Here is an 18,379-nt window from a genome sequence, read left to right as displayed (position 1 = left end):
AAAGTTTTAGATTATATTAATGATAGACATCAATTTAGTCTAGTAACTTCTTTATTATTTATTTTTTAACAAAAAGTTATTTTTAAAATTGTAAAAAAAAATTGAAAATGATAAAAGAAACTTCTAAAAAAATACATTTGATATTTTTTTAAAAAAAACAAATATATATAATTTAATGTAAAAACCAAAAACAAAAGATTGAAACGGTTAACGAAAAGATCTAAAATATTGCTACATTTATGTAAATACCTTTTATATTAAATAATTATAAAAAATAGTAAATTTAGCAAACAATTTATAAAATATAACAAAATTTTGTATTCTATCATTAATAGGCATTGATATGCTTCTATCAGTGACAATAGAAGTTTATCGGTGTTTCTATTATTGATAAATCTAAAATTTTGCTATATTTGAATATGCTCCTTTTATATTTACACATAGCGACTAGCTTAAATGCAGAAATCATTAAATCACATTAAATTAGAGTGGTTACTCGGATTAAATTAAAGAAACCATACTAATTGTTCATCTTGTTCACTTGATTTTTTTCTATTGAGTATCTTGTCTACTTGGAAAAGAAAGATACGATAACAATAAACATCATTTGAGCCAGTGGTCACACATTATTTCGAACTACGTTTTCTCCACATGAAGAAGATAAGCAATTGCAATGAAATTGCCCATGAACCAGAATGATGGCTTCAAAGAAAACACAGTGATATCTGGTGGATTACAAACTATATCATCCATTAATGCTAGAAGTTTCTTCTATAGTAAGAGATGTGCAAGAATGGTTGACAAACATAGGTCGGTCAAGTGACGTCTTCGCAATATACTTGAACTCTTCAATCTCTCTCACATCCATATTTGTAAGATCCTATAGTCATAGGTTTGATCAAGTGAAGCTTGAGGTACATGTACATAAAAGTTCTATTGGATACAAATCTTACATTACTCATTATTGTTAAGGCTTTGTTCTAATATTTACCTTGCTATTCAATCTGCGGATATAGCCAACAAGCATGAATGGCATTTGCTGCTCAAATACTTTGCTATTATATCCATCAACTGACCATAGTTTCTGTCAAAAATGAAAAATGAAAAGAAAACTTTAGATAATCTTGAATATTGGATAGGGTTATCATATATAATTGGAAGCAACTCAAAAACTAACTCAAACTTGAAATGATATAAATTTCAAATATATGGAGGAATGTAAAGTACCCAGATCCTGTTCTTTTTTGTACATGAACTGCAATTCCATCCGATGTTAACCACAACCTTGATGGTCCAAGCTGTGCCAGTGCCAGCCCAACCGAAGAATGTTCCAAAAACTTGGTCAGGTATTGATGCATCCTCTGAAACCATGCATTAAACTCATCATGATCTACAACATTCTGAAAAACCAAATCAACACATGAACAACTTTTCAGATCTCGTGGTCAAACCAAGCAATTTAGAAAGCAGATGTCGCACTGTACTAATTTTACCCATTTAAGTTTATTTCAATCCTTTTTAACCTCAAAAGCTTGAAAAGCGGTACAAAATTGGTCAGAAAATGATAGCCGAACTTAAGTTATGGCCATTATTACATTCCAAGCGGCAAATTATGATCCGCAAGAAACTGGAGACTAGATGTTGACAGATCCTACATTGAAAGAGTTCATAAGATTGATGAAGTTCCTGTACTTCTCCTTGCCTTTTGGTTTTGAGACAAAACTTTATATCGTCTATGCTACTAGAACCATAAAGCCCAAACTGTTTTTGGTCCAACAAAAAACTGTGATCCAATTCAAAGATTGTGAACTCAAAGAGGCACCACTTTGAGGAGGCAGGTTAAGGATCTCACATTGGAAAAGTATAGACAATTCAAAATGTTTATAAGATAGATGAAGCTACTTTTCTCCTTGCCAGTTAGTTTTGATATAGAAAACTCATGTTATCTAATATTGGAAGTACAATATTTGAAGATTGAAACTTGAATGAATGTAAAACAGATTATCCCCAATCATAATTCATTAGATGATTATGCATTCATTACAACCCAGATAAGAGAAATACAAACTCACAAACCTGAGATTTCAGTCATGGACCCATTAACGTATTGAGAGCTCACATATATTGGATCAATTTGTAAGGTTCTATCTACCCCTGAAATTATCATGTAAAAAACTTGAGACGGTGATTAGAAAATTAAAGACTATAATAAAATAAAATACAAGAAAAATAGATTCATACAGTCTTCAAATAAGGGAAGACCCCACAGCTCAGGCTGAAATTCTAATAAGGAATTAAGCACTTCATCTGCCAAGGAAGAACACTCAATTTCCCCGCGGGATGGGACAGCTACAACCTTCATCTTAGCTGCCTTAGCTGCTTTGACGCCAACCCTGTTGGAACATATCTTGTTTAGAGAAAGGCAAAAGGCGGAGATGCAGTTGCCACACTTATATATAAAAAAGTTACAGTAAAAAGGAACTGCGAACTTACAAGGAATCTTCAATAACTAAACAATGAGAAGCATCTACACCCATTCTCTTTGCTGCCTCTTCAAATCTAAAAAACAAAAAAAAACAGTTTAGAGAAAGATAGAGTCAAGGAATAACGTGAAATTTAAGTGATATCAATCACATATGCTTAACAATTGAAGGAAATTAGTTGAAAAACTAATTAGGAGAAGTAGTTCGCCGTAGTTAACTAACTAGAAGTCAAGCATACCTTTTTAGATGAACACATCACTAAAGTTTTGTTAGTTTGTCAGTTGCCTTTTTTTTCATTTAGTAAGCTTCACAAGACATGTATCGGAAGCAATTTTCAACTTTGTTTTGCAATTTACTAAAAGTTTTATTCTCTCATTTTCAGACATTTCCTTCGTTTTTCATGGATTTAGCTAATTCCATCACTCATTGCGCCAAAGATAAATTCTACGTACATTTGATTGTTACCATTTCCTTTAGCATTTGGGTTTTGAAGATATCAATAATCCACAAAACAATCTTATTATTAACTTACATTGAAAACATTAAATATGTATGACTTGAATTCCAGAACGCAATAATTGGACATAAAGATGTTCCTAGACTTCCATTTCCACGTGACCAAAAGTAAGCTTTTAAACTTTCAATATTAACAGAGTTCATAATGTAATGTCTTTTAGGAAATCTTGTTGTATTTCCTTTTAACCTTATATTTCTTGGGAGTTCTTGGGCACTTCTTTAAGTTTCTTTAGTTGAGTCATTTTTACTCTTTTGTTTAAAAGTTATACTCTGTCTTAGCTTCTATTTTATAACTTTTACCCTTGCGGTAATGTGGGTAAAGCTAGGTTGTAATCTTTGTTTTTTGCCTATAAATAGGGCTGAAGACTTCGTTTTGAGATTAATAAGCAGTTGAGTATTCTTTGAGAGATTAGTGTACACCAGTTTATCTCATGAAAAAGGCTAAAAGATGGAATGAGACAAATTTTTCTCTTCATTAAGATGGTTCATGCAAAAGAAAAAGACTTTACAGATAAGGAGCAGGTTTCCCTTCAATAACCTGGTCACTACCAAGAATCACAGAAAACCAATCCCTCCAACCTGCACACAAGAAGAGATATCATGCAATTTGACACCAAAATATGGGGGCAAGCTGGACAGTAAGAAAACGCTAATGTTATGTAACGAGAGAACATGAAGTCTAAATGAAGACAAAAAAAAGAAAAGTAAAGAAGTCAAAGCAAACAATTAATGCAACTCCCACTACTCCACTTAGAATATTGTTCACTCCAACGACCAATAGGGAATTAGAAAGCCATTATTACTTCCTAAATTAGTCCATATAAGAATGAGTTACGATAGTTGGAGATTGAAGAAAGCTGTAAGCAATTACTGGGAAAAAAAAAGGGAAAACAACATTAGGTATAATTAGTCAAAATTAGCATGATATGTTCAGCACATAACAGACAACCTCAAAAGAAAATAATGATAAAAAAGAGTGAGAACTGTTGCAAAATAATTTCATTTGTTACATATACATGTGCTTTTCTGAAAAGCAATCAGAAGAATATGACCCTACAAAGTGGGGGGAACTTAATCATATCATATAACTGGAAAAGGAAGACAAAGGAGTATGCTAAAGCTAAACCCCAGACCAAGCAAAAGATGTGCATCAGAAAAGGACCATCACTAAATGTATTCATCCTTTGGCTTTGTGAGGTGGATTGCACGACCTCCTCAATTAATACCCTTATAATTAAATTCTAAAGGGATCCGTTATCCATTGCACCACAGTAACTTTATCAAAATAATTATATCGGAAAACTTTCTTGGGTTGGGGAGCTCTCTCCCCAGCCCTTGAGGTTTTTTGTTTTTTAACATGAAATTGGAGTTGGAGATTACAAATTAGCAATTAGACAAATAAATGAATTAATTAGGCGCATATGAAACAGAAACTACCTTTCATACAAGAAATTTTAGCATGGATATATTCACTTGAAGAATTTGAAGCGAGCCCGAACGGGATCTTATGAGAGTACAGATGTTTGATAAGACGATCAGCACCAGGAAGTGCTTTAACAGAAGGCCACCTAAAGAGTATTTCAACATAAAAATTAAAAATTAAAAAAAAAAAAAAAAAAAAAACGTTGCCCACAAAGGAACAAACAAAACATAAGACCAGGAATCTTACTTTTCCCTGTACATGGGAGTAATTTCTTGAATAAATTGATCTGGTGTCAATGGAAGGCCATAATCCCTAATAATTGCAGCTGCATATTCTTTCTGGGTCATCCCTAATCTCTTCTCCTCTTCCCTCTTCTTCTCCCAAACTTTCCCATACTTTCCCAAAAATTCCTTCAACACATCTTTTGTCGCCCTCTCTGAACACAATACAACAGTGTTACTTCATATACACATACAACTATAGCAAGAAAATAGATAAATACCTAAATTCAAAGAAGAAAATTACACACCAGTGTCCAAAAGGGTTCCATCGAGATCGAGAATCACAGCAGAAACTCCATTAACGAAACTCATTGCAACTGAAGGTAATAAGTCTGAAATTAAGAATTATCAGTGAATGAAACAGATTAGTGAAGAAGCTGCCATTGATTATGAAAAGTGTAACGCCATTATAAAGATTGAGGAACAAAGTAGCTAGTGGGGAGGGAATAATACTGATGATCGGAATCAGAATTCGACCGATAATGTAAAGGCTTCTAAATAGATTGAAGTTGAGAGAGAAAGAAAGACGAATTTGGCAAGTTGGGAGGGGAATTGGATATTTCCAGTAGTCATCTAGGCTAGCAGAGGACAGATTGTTGTTCGTGGAGATTGAAGAACGAAAACAGACGAAAATGGTGGATTTCAACGATTGAATTTGATGCGATCAATGCTTAATATTATTTGCCAACCGCAGAAATTTTGTTGGATTTGAATCAATTTGCTTTTAACAATTTATGCTGTCGCGAAGTTTAGAATGTTGAGTTGCTTCGTGATCATAATGATCACGGCGTTCAACTTGTCCTCCTTATTATGTAAAAAATAAATTCTCTTTTTCCATCTAAACTTCTGTTGGAAATAGATGTCCTAAACTAAGATAGTTTTCTTGTGTTCTCTTTCAATTTTAACTTTATTTTATATCTAATTTATAAATTCAAACATTTACAATTTCGAGTTTTTAGTTCGGTCCTTAAAATAAAATAAAATAAAATTTAGATAACTACTCTTAATTCTAAAAGAATTTAGTAATGGAGTTAACATATTGAATAAGCTCATAAATTGATTGTAAACATAATGCTCGTACTCGAGCTTATCTTATCAATGGAACAAAGTATAAGTTGTTGAAAGATTTTAGAAAATCAAGAGTATTTAAAATTTTTTTAAAAAATTATTCTAATAACATGTGGTATGAGAAAGCATAAAGGAATGATTCCACATTTTATTCCAATCTAAATGGGGCCACCCAAAGCACCAACAAGATGGTGAGCATCGTACAAATATTGTCACTATTAGTCAAAATAGTTGCCTCCTGCTTCACGTACTGTAAAGAATGTTCTAATCATTTTTCACATTCCTGTTCCCATCAAATCACAAACACAAACACGTAGAAAGTAAGTTATTTTAGAAGATGTTTGATTATCACTCATTTAATTTTATACAGCACATGCTTTTCCCTCTTGCAGCTTTTGGAAAAGGAGTTTTTTGCATTCCTCCATCTACTAGTCCTCTCCTAATTTCCTGTACTCAAATTCGCATTTATTAGTAGAGACAACAGCTCGATTGCTCCAACGTCAACCTGGAGTGGGCCTTTTTGCATAAAGATGAGACAACTCACTAGTCAATATGGTTCTAATGGCATGAAATGTTATGCATACTTTTTTTATAGTCTACCAGTGCCGAATACTGACCTGATTTTGATGAAAACCGAAAGAAAATTGCCGAGTGTACTAAAGAAATATTTATAAGAGTTGACCATAAAACATTGTATATATAGTAATGCTTCAATAGAAACCCTCCATCTGGGCAATGGCATTTTTTCATCTAAACAGGATGGATAAAAAAACACATTTGACAATTCAAGTAGTTTCCCCCTACAACCTATTGACCATCCACTGAGAAGGGAAAGCTAGCTTTGTGGGAATGCAAAGATTAGAGACCAAACAAGTTCAGACATCATACTCAAAAATAAACCACACAATAATGGGGCATCAGAAAATGGGAAGAGAAGAACAAAGGGAAGATAATAAAATGAACCCTCCTTATGCTAAACACTAAGGGCGATTTATCCGAGTCGCATCCATCATCTCCAGAGTACAAGATTGTGCCACTTAAGATGCTTTCCACTTTCACTGCAGCAGATGAACAATGGTTTAAGTATAAATCGACTGTGTGACTGACTAACTGAAACCAACGGTTTTGAGCTACTTACCTCGGCATCGTCACCACCGGGAGCCTTGGCAGTTCCATTGATCTTTTGGGCATCATCTATAGCAATGAGGAATCACATGTTAAAATGCAGAGAGACAGCGTAAATTTGATGAGATGGTGAATGGACGCTTATAATGAACTTCGTGATAAAATAATAAATGACCAAGTGATTGCTACCATCCCTAGACAGTGTACGTAGAAGAAGAAATTCCTTCTAAATGGAGGACATCCGGAATGTAACTTCAGGCAAATATACACGCGTTCTCTTTAACAACACCAGCAGAGAACTCTGACCATAAACTGGCTAGAAAAACGCCATATACACATGGTAGTTATATATTATATTTTATCTTTCAAGCACATCTTCTTTTCCTATTTCCTATCCAGTTTTCTTTTGCAAACAATGCAAAGATTATCTAAAAAATCACATGAGAATATATATTGGGCAAATTTTATAAACAATGGAGCACACCAATGCAATGAAAAGGTGAGTAGATTTCTTAGCAACCATAGAGATTGCAAATTTACAGCTGTCAACTAACCAACATTTAAAATTCATTTAGTTAATAAGCAAAATGAACTCTTGTGCAAGAGTATAACATCGAATAACTGTTAGTTAGCCTAAATGAAGAGCAGAGAACACCAAATGTAGCTTAAGCATAACAACCATACAGCTCTGGCAATAAAATTGAATAAAAATCAGATAAAGTTCACACAATGAAACAGTTCATTGCGTATTGGCTAAGTTTAAGGATTTTCACCCTTACCTCCATCTTCTGTGATGTCAGAAGTCCATAATGTAAGGTTGTCCCTAAGAAGCTGCATGATCAAGGTGCTATCTTTGTATGACTCTTCATTCAGGGTGTCAAGTTCAGAAATGGCTTCATCAAAAGCTTGCTTTGCAAGGTCACAGGCCCTAAACAGAAAAAGAACCCAATATAAATATCGATGAAATCAAGGCTCCAATTATGACAATCTATGCTAGTTTACTGGTAATATTAGCATTACAATAGTCATACCTTCCAGGTGAATTCAAAATTTCGTAATAGAAGACAGAGAAATTTAATGCCAACCCCAAGCGGATAGGATGTGTAGGGGGTAACTCGGATTCGGCTGAGCTGGTTGCAGCCTGTAACAGACAAGATGAAAGCAAAACAAATGTAAAGGCCGGGAAATGTATCGATAGAAGAGAGCTATATAGTACGATAGAGCTTCTCGATCAAAATTTTAGGCCTATGGTTCCAACTTCCAAGTAATTCAATTAAAAGCCTTCTGGCAAATAACTTCCTGTAAACCTTATTTTGAACAAGTTTTTCCCGAAAAAAGAGAAGATTTGTTGGTGAATTTGCTTCTATAATCAGAAAAGTGTAGGTAGCACAAGCAAAAGCAAATTTGAATGCCAGTTTCCTCTTTAAGCGAATCAATGCATGTAATTTTCTCAATTATCATCCAGACTCCTGCTGGAGAATGTAAATAGTAGTAATCCCCCAAAATGAGCATGCATATACTTACATGATAAATCAGAAGTATCCCAAACATGTAAAAGCTAAAAAAAAAAAGGAGAGAGAGAGAGAGAGAATACTTGTTCAGTATAATAGAAGAGACAATACAAACAATCAACACAATTTAGAAACAGATACCACAGACAGAGAGTCAAGTCTTATCAATCAATAAATAGAAAAGAATACAGCAAGACAAAGAGCAGAAGCACTTGATCCATATGAAAATAAAGAGGAAGAAAAGAATGCCCACCTCATATGCTTTCATCGATTGATCAGCTGCATCTTTCTTCTCATTACCAGATTTAAATTCTGCAAGGTAACGATAATAATCTCCTTTCCTGCAATGAAGGATGATTATATTTCACAAGTGTCCAGTAGTCAAGCACCTAACCATCAACGGACAGACTCACATCTTATAGTAGAATACTGTTGATTCCCCAGCTGAAGCCGATGGAATCAGGTGCTCGTCAATCACCATCATGATATCATTGCAAATACCAGAGAGCTCCGATTCAACCTTTTGTCTGTATTCTTTGATGCGTTTAGCATTTGCTTCATTTCCTTTAGCTTCTTCTTTCTGCTCTATTGATGATAATATCCTCCACGAGGCTCTCCGTGCACCAACCACATTCTTGTATCCAACAGAAAGTAAGTTTCTTTCTTCTACTGTCAATTCGACATCCAGCTTTGCAACATTCTTCATTGCATCCACCATTTCTTTTAAAAAAAAAAACAGCAGGAAAACGTAAATTAAAATCAGAATCACCATCTATCATCCAAAAGCAACTACAAACATAGTTTTGTCGTTTGACAAGCAAAGAAAGAACAGGCAGAAACTTGAATTTGCTTTGTGCTTACAGATAAAAACAATGACCAAGTAGTCTGTGTAAGTATGAGTGAAAAATGAGCTACCAAGCTTCGCAAAAAAAGAGTATTCTCCATTAAATAAAACAGATCAGACAGAAAAACAGTATAAATCAATGGATCGGCCAAAAAAAAAAAAAAAACTGCTCGAGAAGCTAAACAATAGAAATGTAGCAAAATTATAAGCAAACTAAATTTCCATAAATTTCAAACAGATCGTGTAAACGGATAAACATAACAACACTTCTGAAAATAGTACACAAAAAGGCAAGCGATCGTGGCTTAAATCCGAAGTCAAAAAACATAAACACAAAATTAAACAACCAGAAGAAATACGATCTGAGCAAAGAGAGAGTGAAAAGTAAAACACAAATTAAGAAAAGCATAAAATAGAAATGAGAAGCAAACCCAAAAAAAAAAAAAAAAAAAAAAAAAGGAGGAGGTGGAAACCATCATAACGCTCGGCCTGCTCGGCGAGCTTAGCGATGTAAACGAAGTTGTCGCGTTCTTTAGTGGAAGCCATGGGCGATCTGAGACCAAAGAATTAGGGTTTGCTATACAGTGTGTGGGTTTTTTCGTTTTGGTGGTTCTGGCTCGAAAAGAGAGAGGCAGAGTCAGACCCACAGAAATGGAGAAACCAACAATATCACTTCAATATAACCTTCAAATCTTCTTTTTCTCTTATGCTTAATATATTTTTATTTTTATTTATTATTATTATGTATGTCTATATATTTGTTCTTCTTCGCTGTTCAAAAAGATTCTGGTCTTTGCAAAATTGACATCCAAATTAGCCGCGTATTAGAGATAATTCCCGGAAATTTCTCTCCAATACTTTTTTGCCACGTGTACTATCATTAATTTTTTTCATTATAATGAAAAGAGAAAATCTTTCCTCTCCTTTCGCCAATTAACTTTTGCCACGTTTCACAGTCCACCAATTGTCAATCGACGGTCTTACATTTTTTTACAGTAAATTTAATTCCTATTAAAAAATAAATAAATAAATAACTAAATGGATTTTCCAATATACCCTTGTAGTTTTGTGGAATTTCAATACTGTCCCACACCAATGATTGCTTGTTTGTTGCTAATTTTTAAGCTTCCCAACGTGCGTGTGTGTTATTAACTTCTTTGATCCATTTGTGGGTATTTAACTCTTTTCCTTTCGGTTTGACTTTAAAATTTAAGTTGTCTTTTACGTTACCTCATAACTCAAACAATAATTCAAGTTTTTTTTTTTAACTTAATTAGAGGTTTAAATCTTTACGTTCTTATTAGAAAATTTATCACTTATTTCAATAATAAAAAAATTAACTAAGAGAAAATTACTACAACAAGAAAATAACTATAGCGTAATATTAACACTTGACGTTAAGTTTTATTACATCAATCCCTTCATTCCATATACTCAAACATAAGATATTTTTATTTGTTTCCAATTTGTCATTTTCACGTAGTTTTGTTGATGCCTTGTAGACAAGTTTCTCAAATCTTCAATGTATTCTAAACTTTTCTAGAAATAAACTATGGCAAAAAGTATAGATTGGTTTTATTACAAAAATTCAAGATTTAAAGGGATAGATGATTAGTGTTTAGCCTTATTACATAATAGAGCAATTATGGACATTTTCGTCGCTAAAAACGGAGGCAGTTTGGCGGCCGAAGATATTGGAATGTGTGGAGTAATTAAGATGATGGGCCTGATCGTGACTATCGTATCCATGTTTGTAATAGTTGTAAGTGGAAGTGGGCTGAGGCCCATAAAAGTTTTGAATCGGCCCATTTAACTGATGCTGAGGATAGGGATCACTGCAGTTATCGTGCTCCGGGTTGTAGGGTAACTGCCAGAGCTCTGCTCGACGACCGTTTTTCCGGGCCGCTTTCAGTACTTTCTTTTGCTCCGCCCACCCGGTCACCGTCACCTTCTGTAACGACATGTCGATTTCAACGCTGTCCACACCTAAGTTCAACCATAACGACAAACATTTATATTTTTTCTTCTAAAAAACAAAATATAAATGAAATAAAATAGTTACCTTTTAGATTTTGGAGTGAAGTTCGAACTTTGTTTTCACAACCGGGACAATCCATATGGACACGAAGCTCCAAAGTCTAAAGAAATCAAAAGGATCATTAGACTATGATAACACTTAAAAAACGTAAGGAAAAGAATTCGTACAGAAAAAGAGAGAGGAAAAGAATTGCATATACCGTCATAATTTGGGTTAGGGGAAAGATGGAAGAAAATGAACTCTGGAAATGTTCAAATATCTCTTTGAAAGTTATAGATAAAAAAAAAATTTGTATGAGAAAACAGAACCAAAACTTGAGTTTATATATAAAGGTAATGTTGGTTATTTAGTATGCACATAACTTGTTTCTCTTTTTGTTTTCTAAGTTTGTGTATTAAATGCACCGACTTTACATTTTTTTTAGTCTTCTTATTTTTTTTTATTTATTTGTTACTATTTTTATAGTTCCTTCAAGTGGGAGAGACTTAATGGGTGGTTGATTCAAAATTAAGAAACATTTTGAAAAGACTAATCCAAATAATTAACATTTGAGATAACAAAGAATTTATAAATTTAAGTCAAATTTATTAAGTTTTTCACATAGAGAATATATTCCTCTTAAAATGTGATTATGCATTTAACTATTATATTTGATTTTTAAACGTTAATGTTATATTTACTTTCATAAAAAGATTTGTTTAGAAAAATTAGGTCGAATTTGACTTTAATACCAAATTATACGTCTTTGAAAATATTCAAGTTTTTAATTAGTTGTCGCTTTCAAATTATTTAAGTTATTTCAATATTAAAATTCTTGCATTATTATTTTCATATCTTATAATCAAACCGACTCAATCCTGAAAATTATGATAAACAATGAGTTGACTTGGTGCATATTATTAATTTATTATTTATGACATTACATTTTTCAAAGTTATGTTGAAGTTGGAATATAACATGGGCAAATGGATGAACATGGCACAGCGCCATTGGTGGATCATGTTGCCATTCTTCGGTTTACATTTTTCCCCTAAGAAATATCCCACTTCTATTATTTGACTATTATAATTGATTGAAATTAGTATAATATGATTTATCAATTCCTTCAAACGTTAATTATAGTTTCACTTGAAACAAGTTAAGGCTCCAATTTTTTAACTTTTTACACGAGAGTGATGATCGACGTCATATAACTTATACAAATTTATGTTCTAAGCTCTTCTATAATAAGGAAACAAATTTTGATAATCATTCGCTAAAAAACCAATGGCTATGAGATATTATATTTGAGGACATATAAATTAAACCTGAAGATTTGTGAGTTTGAAAGTTACCCTGGAGATGGAAGGAATTATTGTTTGGGTCGATGTATGTATACTCCTAGTCTTTAGAAGCTACTCTTAGGACAAAACTATTATGTCAATACAAAGCATGGGGGAAAAAAACTATTGCATTTGGATGTTGGAGATCTTTGGAACTCGGTGATTCTCTAAACTTGAAATTGGCATTGGGAAAGGATTTATGGAAAAGGAAGAGCCAAAACACATATTACAGGGGAAAAAGATTGACACTCGATGCATTTCCAACTATTATAAACTCAGAAGTCCTTATTACATAAGTTACTACAAAAGAGACTGATTAGAGGGGTGGCCTAAGAGCACAGCAACACGACCGATATACATCTATGTATATGGAGGAAAACAGGCGTAGACGTTGCATCCACATGGCATAGTCTCATCTTAACCGGTGTTCTGCATGCCAGCAGCAATACCCTTCATCGTTAAAATGAGGGTGTCTTCCAAACCCGGGGCGTACTCACTTTGAGGATTGAGCTTCACAAGTTCTGCAGCAGATTTGCTTGATTCAAGGTATTCCTTTGACAAGTGAGGTCTAACTTTCACGTTGTAGTTTGGATCACGGATTCGCTTCAACGTGTACGCTTGGCAAACGTTAAGGGTGGTTATGTAAGAATCACGAAGACGGAGTCGCTGCCTCAAGTAGGGGTCTCCTTCAAGAAGATCCTTGTGTTTAGCTACCTGAAAATTTAATAGTAAACAGCTTAATTGGCTTGCAAAAGCTTCGGTGTTAGAAGAAAGCATATGTACAGTACCTGAAGGAGAAGGTTTTTAGTTTCTTCATAGTTAGCTCTCAATTGCTCTCCGAATGACCATAGATCTTCGGAAACAAGAAGTTTGTCGTACAGAGCAGCAATGCCAGGGTCTCCTTTGGCAAACACCATTTCAACTAAGTCAATTGTGACTCTAAAAAAAGGCCATTGGCTGTACATCTCCTGCAACATGTGAAGATTCTTCACATCCTTCTCAATAGCATATTTAAATGCTGCTCCAAAGCCAAGCCAAACTGGTAGATGAAACCTTGTCTGAGTCCAAGCAAAAATCCATGGAATTGCACGCAGTGATTCAATTCCTCCACTGGGCTTCCTCTTCGATGGACGACTTCCAATATTCATTCGACCATATTCCAACTCTGGGGTTGCCTACATATTTAAAGAAATGAAAAACGGTTAAATTTTTTTATCAGAAGAATAATTGTGATTATTGCAATCTAATAGCCACGGATAATTGCTTATCATCCTCCTGCACTTCTAAATCCATTAATCAATTGTATGGCTAAGAACACTTACTAGGCGGAAGTATTCAACAAAACGGGGTTCTTGGAAAACTATGGAGCGATATTTCTCTGTAGCAACAACGGCCATTGCATCCAAGAGAGCACGCCATTCTGGCTTCGGAGCAACAGGTGGATTCATACCATGCTCGAGCGTTGCCGCAGTAAAACGTTGAAGTGTTCTAAAGCATAAGTGTTCCTCCCCAAAAGATTGTTCAATAACTTCACCTTGAACCGTGACACGAAGTGAACCGTGAATTGTATCCGGAGGTTGAGATAATATAGCAAGGTGAGTAGGTCCCCCTCCTCTGCCAACAGTTCCTCCACGGCCATGGAACATTGTGAGCTTAACTCCATACTGTTTTGCCACTTGGATGAGCTCTTCTTGGGCCTTATATAGCTGCCAAGCTGCAGAGAGACGACCAGCATCCTTTCCTGAATCCGAGTACCCAATCATGACTTCTTGCTTACCATCAATTCGGTTTCTGTACCAGTCAATTGAAAAGAGACGAGCCATTGCAGAGGGAGCAGCCTCAAGATCAGCAAGTTTTTCGAATAATGGGACAACCCTCAATGGCTTCTGCACATGACATTCACGTTGTAAGAGCTCAACAGCAAGCACATCAGATGGTGCTGTTGCCATTGAGATAATGTAGGCACCAAAATTATCTGAAGGAAGCTCTGCAATGACATTAAATGTGTCAAGAACATCAGCAGTCTCTTCTGTCTTCGGAAGATCAGGACCGAAAAGTGGGCGTTTGCCACTGAGTTCAGATAGTAGCCATTCTTGCTTTTGTTCTTCTGACCATTCTTTGTATGAACCAATGCCTAGGTAATTAGTGATAGTATCAATGACATCGGCATGTCTTTCTGATTCTTGTCGGATATCCAGTCTTACAAGTGAAAGCCCAAATGTAGAAACTTGCCGCAAGAAATCAAGTAGGCTCCCATCAGCAATTGGCCTATCGCCGCAAGCACAAAGAGACCTGTAGCAAAGTTCGAGAGGCTCTAGGAACTATAAGAAAAAAGAAAGTATGTCAGCCCTAGCAAATGGGAGAAAAATAGAACACTAAAATTATTTTATTAGACTTTTCAAGCACTTAAAAACACAATTCTAACATTTAAAAACTATTTTTAAGCACTTGTATAATCATTTCAAATAGACTCTAAGTCACATTTCAGAAGTTACTGTTTTAGTCAAAGGTATGAGCTTGGTAATAGTGCATTTAACTTGTTAAGAACATTTATGATGGTCAAAAGCTCCAGCAAAATTTCAACTTATAGACGAGGCCTACATAGTTCAAATAAATTCATCGCAGATGTCAATTTAAATTAGCATTTATAAGTCATTCAAGCTGCTTGAGTACTATAGAGCCTAAAGATATATGTTGGGAAAAACCTGCTCAACATCGGTGAAAGTTGTATCTTCGGGAATCTCAGACATTCCACTGGATAATAAATGACGAGCACGTTCACGTGTATTGTATAACTTATCTCGTACATCACCAAGAATAACACGGTAGGGCTCATTTGGAGGAATTTGTTTCCAAAACTCTGCACCCATAAAGTGTGAAAAGCCACCCAAGGTTAGTGAACTCATGAGCTTGGATATCAGTCCGCCAAGAAATAATATTACAGAATATAGTCATTCTTTTAGCATATTGATATCTTAAGTAGTATTAAGCAATACAATTCATCAAGTATGAAACATAGTTTTCAGAGTTTCAAAAGATAAAGTCATATTACGTGGTTCAATCTTAAAACAAAATCCAACTTACCTATGTAGTGCTTTGCATCCTTTCTTGAGGACCTATGAAGTTCTTCAGCACGGGTCTGTAACTCACTACTACATCTCCACATAGATAACTTAAAAACAGAAGAACCAAAAACAAAAAACAGAATGTAAGTGAAAAATATTGGTAAAGAAACTCAGCATACTAAAACTTGAAACTGTAAATGTTACTTGCTATACCTCAAACATAAGATCCTCTATCTGGGAAAAATATAAGTTAGCAGCCATCATCCTAGCTAATAAGCAAACATCTCTCGTTACTTCTGGTGTAACCCTGGGGTTTCCTGTAACAAATACCCGCATTAGAAACTATTGTCACTTTTTTTTCTTATTGAGGTACATATATCTGAAAATGTGAGAGTAGAGAAACATATTCAGACGTTCTTAATCTAACAATTGCTGAGAACTCAGAAAAATGGTGTGATTCAGCATGCACTATGAACTATTGCATAATGAATAGTCCATAAAAAGGATGACTAAATATAAGTTTTTGGTGATAAACATACCATCTCGATCCCCACCCATCCAGGATGAAAACTGAATAAGAGGAGCATTATAAGGAACACGCTCATCAATTCCTATGTTCTTCAAAGCAGTATCCACTCTTCGCAAGAATTTCGGTACACCTTTCCAGATTGTCTCATGAAAGTAGCTCATTCCAGCTCTCATTTCGTCTTGTGGCGTTGGAGGAGTTCGTCGGATTTCATCCGTACGAAATGCTGCTTGAATCTGCATGAGAGTAAACACATAAGATGCCAGAAATTACTTCCTCAAGGAATCATCTGCCTACATCCAGAAGCGTTGGGTATCTACATTGACCCATGACTACTAAATATAAAGAAAACCACCTCCCTGTAACAGCAAGAACATACCTCCCTTTGCAGAGCTTCATCAAGTTCTTGTTTGTCATCAGGAGTTATGTCTTTTGCATACAATTGAGTCAAGCAATTCCTAATCCTGGAAAAACACACAAAACCAAGAGCTAACTTAGAAAAACAAACAATGTCCCCTTCCCTGTTCTAAAAATACACAATTCGTTCTCTCTCTGTCGCAAAGTACACGACGATACACTCCTTTCTCTGTAGCAAGTCAAGTAATGATTAAACATCAAGTTAAAAATGGTACGAACCTGCCATGCTTTTGAAGCAAAGATCTACGAACAGACTGAGTAGGATGAGCAGTAAAAACCAAATCTACAGTCTGGTTCTTCAAAGCATCAAATACTTCTTGAGGAGACTTATTCAACTGCAAAAGTCTCTTGAAGGTTTCTTCAATATCTGATTCGGTTGTAGCATTGGCCTCATCAGCAAAGCCACCTTTCTTTAACTTTATCCTCCTCCTATAAGCAATCTGAACTTCCTCAGCTAAATTAGCTAAACTAAGCATATGGGAGAAAGATTTCGCTACAACAATAGAATCCCCAGGATCCAAACTTGTCAAAGCACTCCCAAGTTCCTCCAATTTCCTAGGGTCACGTTTTCTCTCATACTCAGCTGCAAATTCATAACACTCTTGAACCTATTCCACGACATCACAAAACATATGAAATTCAATCAAAATGCATAAAACCAAAATCAATAAACTCAAAATTAGGTAATGAGTGAAGATAATTACAGTTTCTCTGAGATCCTCCCCATGTAAATCCTGAAGAATATCAAGAAATCGATCCAACAACAAAGCATCATATTCCACCAGCTTATCATCCTCCGACACCTTACTTGGGGCAAGAAGCCTCAATTGAGCATCAATAGAAGCCATTTTCTCCAAGTTCTTAACCGCTGCCATCTCCTCCTCCTATCCTACTCCCCCCCCCTTTATTCACAAATTCAACCACGAACCAGTAAGAACCAAACTAATGAAAAAGCGAAAACTCGTGATGATCGACAATATAAAATTGAAAGAAAAATCCATTACCTTAGAAGAAGATCACACGAGAAAGCTAGAAGAAGAAACTTGGAATTGCTTCCTTTTTTTTTTTTTTTCCTTCACTCACGAGCAAAGAAAATCAAGCGACGAAAAAGAGTTTTCAGTGAGACACTTGTCTGGAGGTTCCAATTTATAGACGTACAAAATCCTTTTTTCCTTCTCCTTCTTTTCCTTTTCCTTTTCCTTTTCCTTTTCCTTTTCCTTTTTTTTCTATATAAATAATTTTATTTATTTATTCATGAATAACGACCTCCACTATTTTTATTTTCTACAATCTCTATTTTTTATTCAAATAAAAACAACACAAATTATAAATATATCTTCACAAGAGTGATTCTCATTAAAAAAAAAAAAAAAAGTAGTGATAAGCTATTCAAAATAATGACTAATTTTTTTAAAAATGTATTGCATGTAAATTGCTTTTATGTTGGTAAAGGCAGTCAACACAAAACAATCCACGGGTGACAAGTGACGGTGTGACATGGCTTTTGAACCATATAATATAAATATATCTTTTAATAAAAAAAAAAGTTAAAAGGAATGTGCGTAGAAATATGCCACGTAGCATTTTTGGTTTCAATACGGAAGCGAATATGCTGATTCACGATGGTTGGATGCTCCCCCACAATTAAATCCTCTTATCAATGTTAAGATTATATTTATATTTGATTTAATACCATTGGTGTTTAACTTTCAATTTCTTTTTTCTTTTTAGGTAAATATTTTTTGGTTACAATTTATATA

The 18,379-nt window shown here is 34.7% G+C and overlaps 4 protein-coding genes across 5 annotated transcripts; all 4 read right to left on the bottom strand.

The window, feature by feature from the left end:
- Positions 1-501: 501 nt before the first annotated feature.
- On the bottom strand, positions 502-5,593 carry LOC103495504 (bifunctional riboflavin kinase/FMN phosphatase-like). The gene is made up of 11 exons (XM_008457087.3): positions 5,157-5,593; positions 4,952-5,035; positions 4,669-4,858; positions 4,437-4,567; positions 3,509-3,578; positions 2,494-2,559; positions 2,242-2,393; positions 2,077-2,154; positions 1,228-1,361; positions 992-1,084; positions 502-880 (listed from the first exon to the last, which is right to left on the bottom strand). The coding sequence occupies exons 2-11, from the start codon at positions 5,013-5,015 to the stop codon at positions 746-748; spliced, it is 1,113 nt and encodes a 370-aa protein (XP_008455309.1). The 5' UTR covers positions 5,016-5,035; positions 5,157-5,593; the 3' UTR covers positions 502-745.
- An 855-nt stretch (positions 5,594-6,448) lies between these two features.
- LOC103495503 (14-3-3-like protein D) lies at positions 6,449-10,033 on the bottom strand. 2 transcript variants are annotated; one of them, XM_008457085.2, is made up of 7 exons: positions 9,725-10,033; positions 8,821-9,127; positions 8,661-8,748; positions 7,928-8,037; positions 7,676-7,824; positions 6,910-6,965; positions 6,449-6,829 (listed from the first exon to the last, which is right to left on the bottom strand). In XM_008457085.2, the coding sequence occupies exons 1-7, from the start codon at positions 9,795-9,797 to the stop codon at positions 6,827-6,829; spliced, it is 786 nt and encodes a 261-aa protein (XP_008455307.1). In that variant the 5' UTR covers positions 9,798-10,033; the 3' UTR covers positions 6,449-6,826. The 2 variants fall into 2 exon arrangements, with proteins under 2 accessions (XP_008455307.1, XP_050940448.1); XM_051084491.1 differs by having other exon boundaries at positions 6,449-6,965; positions 9,725-9,958.
- Positions 10,034-10,680: 647 nt separating this feature from the next.
- Positions 10,681-11,607, bottom strand: LOC103495502 (heavy metal-associated isoprenylated plant protein 28). Its single transcript, XM_008457083.3, has 3 exons — positions 11,489-11,607; positions 11,314-11,389; positions 10,681-11,237 (listed from the first exon to the last, which is right to left on the bottom strand). The coding sequence occupies exons 1-3, from the start codon at positions 11,492-11,494 to the stop codon at positions 10,879-10,881; spliced, it is 441 nt and encodes a 146-aa protein (XP_008455305.1). The 5' UTR covers positions 11,495-11,607; the 3' UTR covers positions 10,681-10,878.
- A 1,230-nt stretch (positions 11,608-12,837) lies between these two features.
- Positions 12,838-17,783, bottom strand: LOC103495501 (phosphoenolpyruvate carboxylase 2). Its single transcript, XM_051084483.1, has 11 exons — positions 17,624-17,783; positions 17,324-17,521; positions 16,839-17,227; positions 16,582-16,666; positions 16,216-16,438; positions 15,890-15,993; positions 15,696-15,783; positions 15,317-15,471; positions 13,934-14,932; positions 13,400-13,786; positions 12,838-13,325 (listed from the first exon to the last, which is right to left on the bottom strand). Exons 2-11 carry the CDS (start codon positions 17,492-17,494, stop codon positions 13,029-13,031), a joined length of 2,898 nt encoding a protein of 965 aa, XP_050940440.1. The 5' UTR covers positions 17,495-17,521; positions 17,624-17,783; the 3' UTR covers positions 12,838-13,028.
- Between the last annotated feature and the right edge of the window lie 596 nt (positions 17,784-18,379).

This window comes from Cucumis melo, chromosome 1 (assembly GCF_025177605.1).
Source record: "Cucumis melo cultivar AY chromosome 1, USDA_Cmelo_AY_1.0, whole genome shotgun sequence".
In the NCBI taxonomy this organism is placed as follows: Eukaryota; Viridiplantae; Streptophyta; class Magnoliopsida; order Cucurbitales; family Cucurbitaceae; genus Cucumis; species Cucumis melo.
The sequence above is the reverse complement of the archived record's forward strand: the minus strand, read 5'-3'. Positions and strand labels throughout refer to the sequence as shown.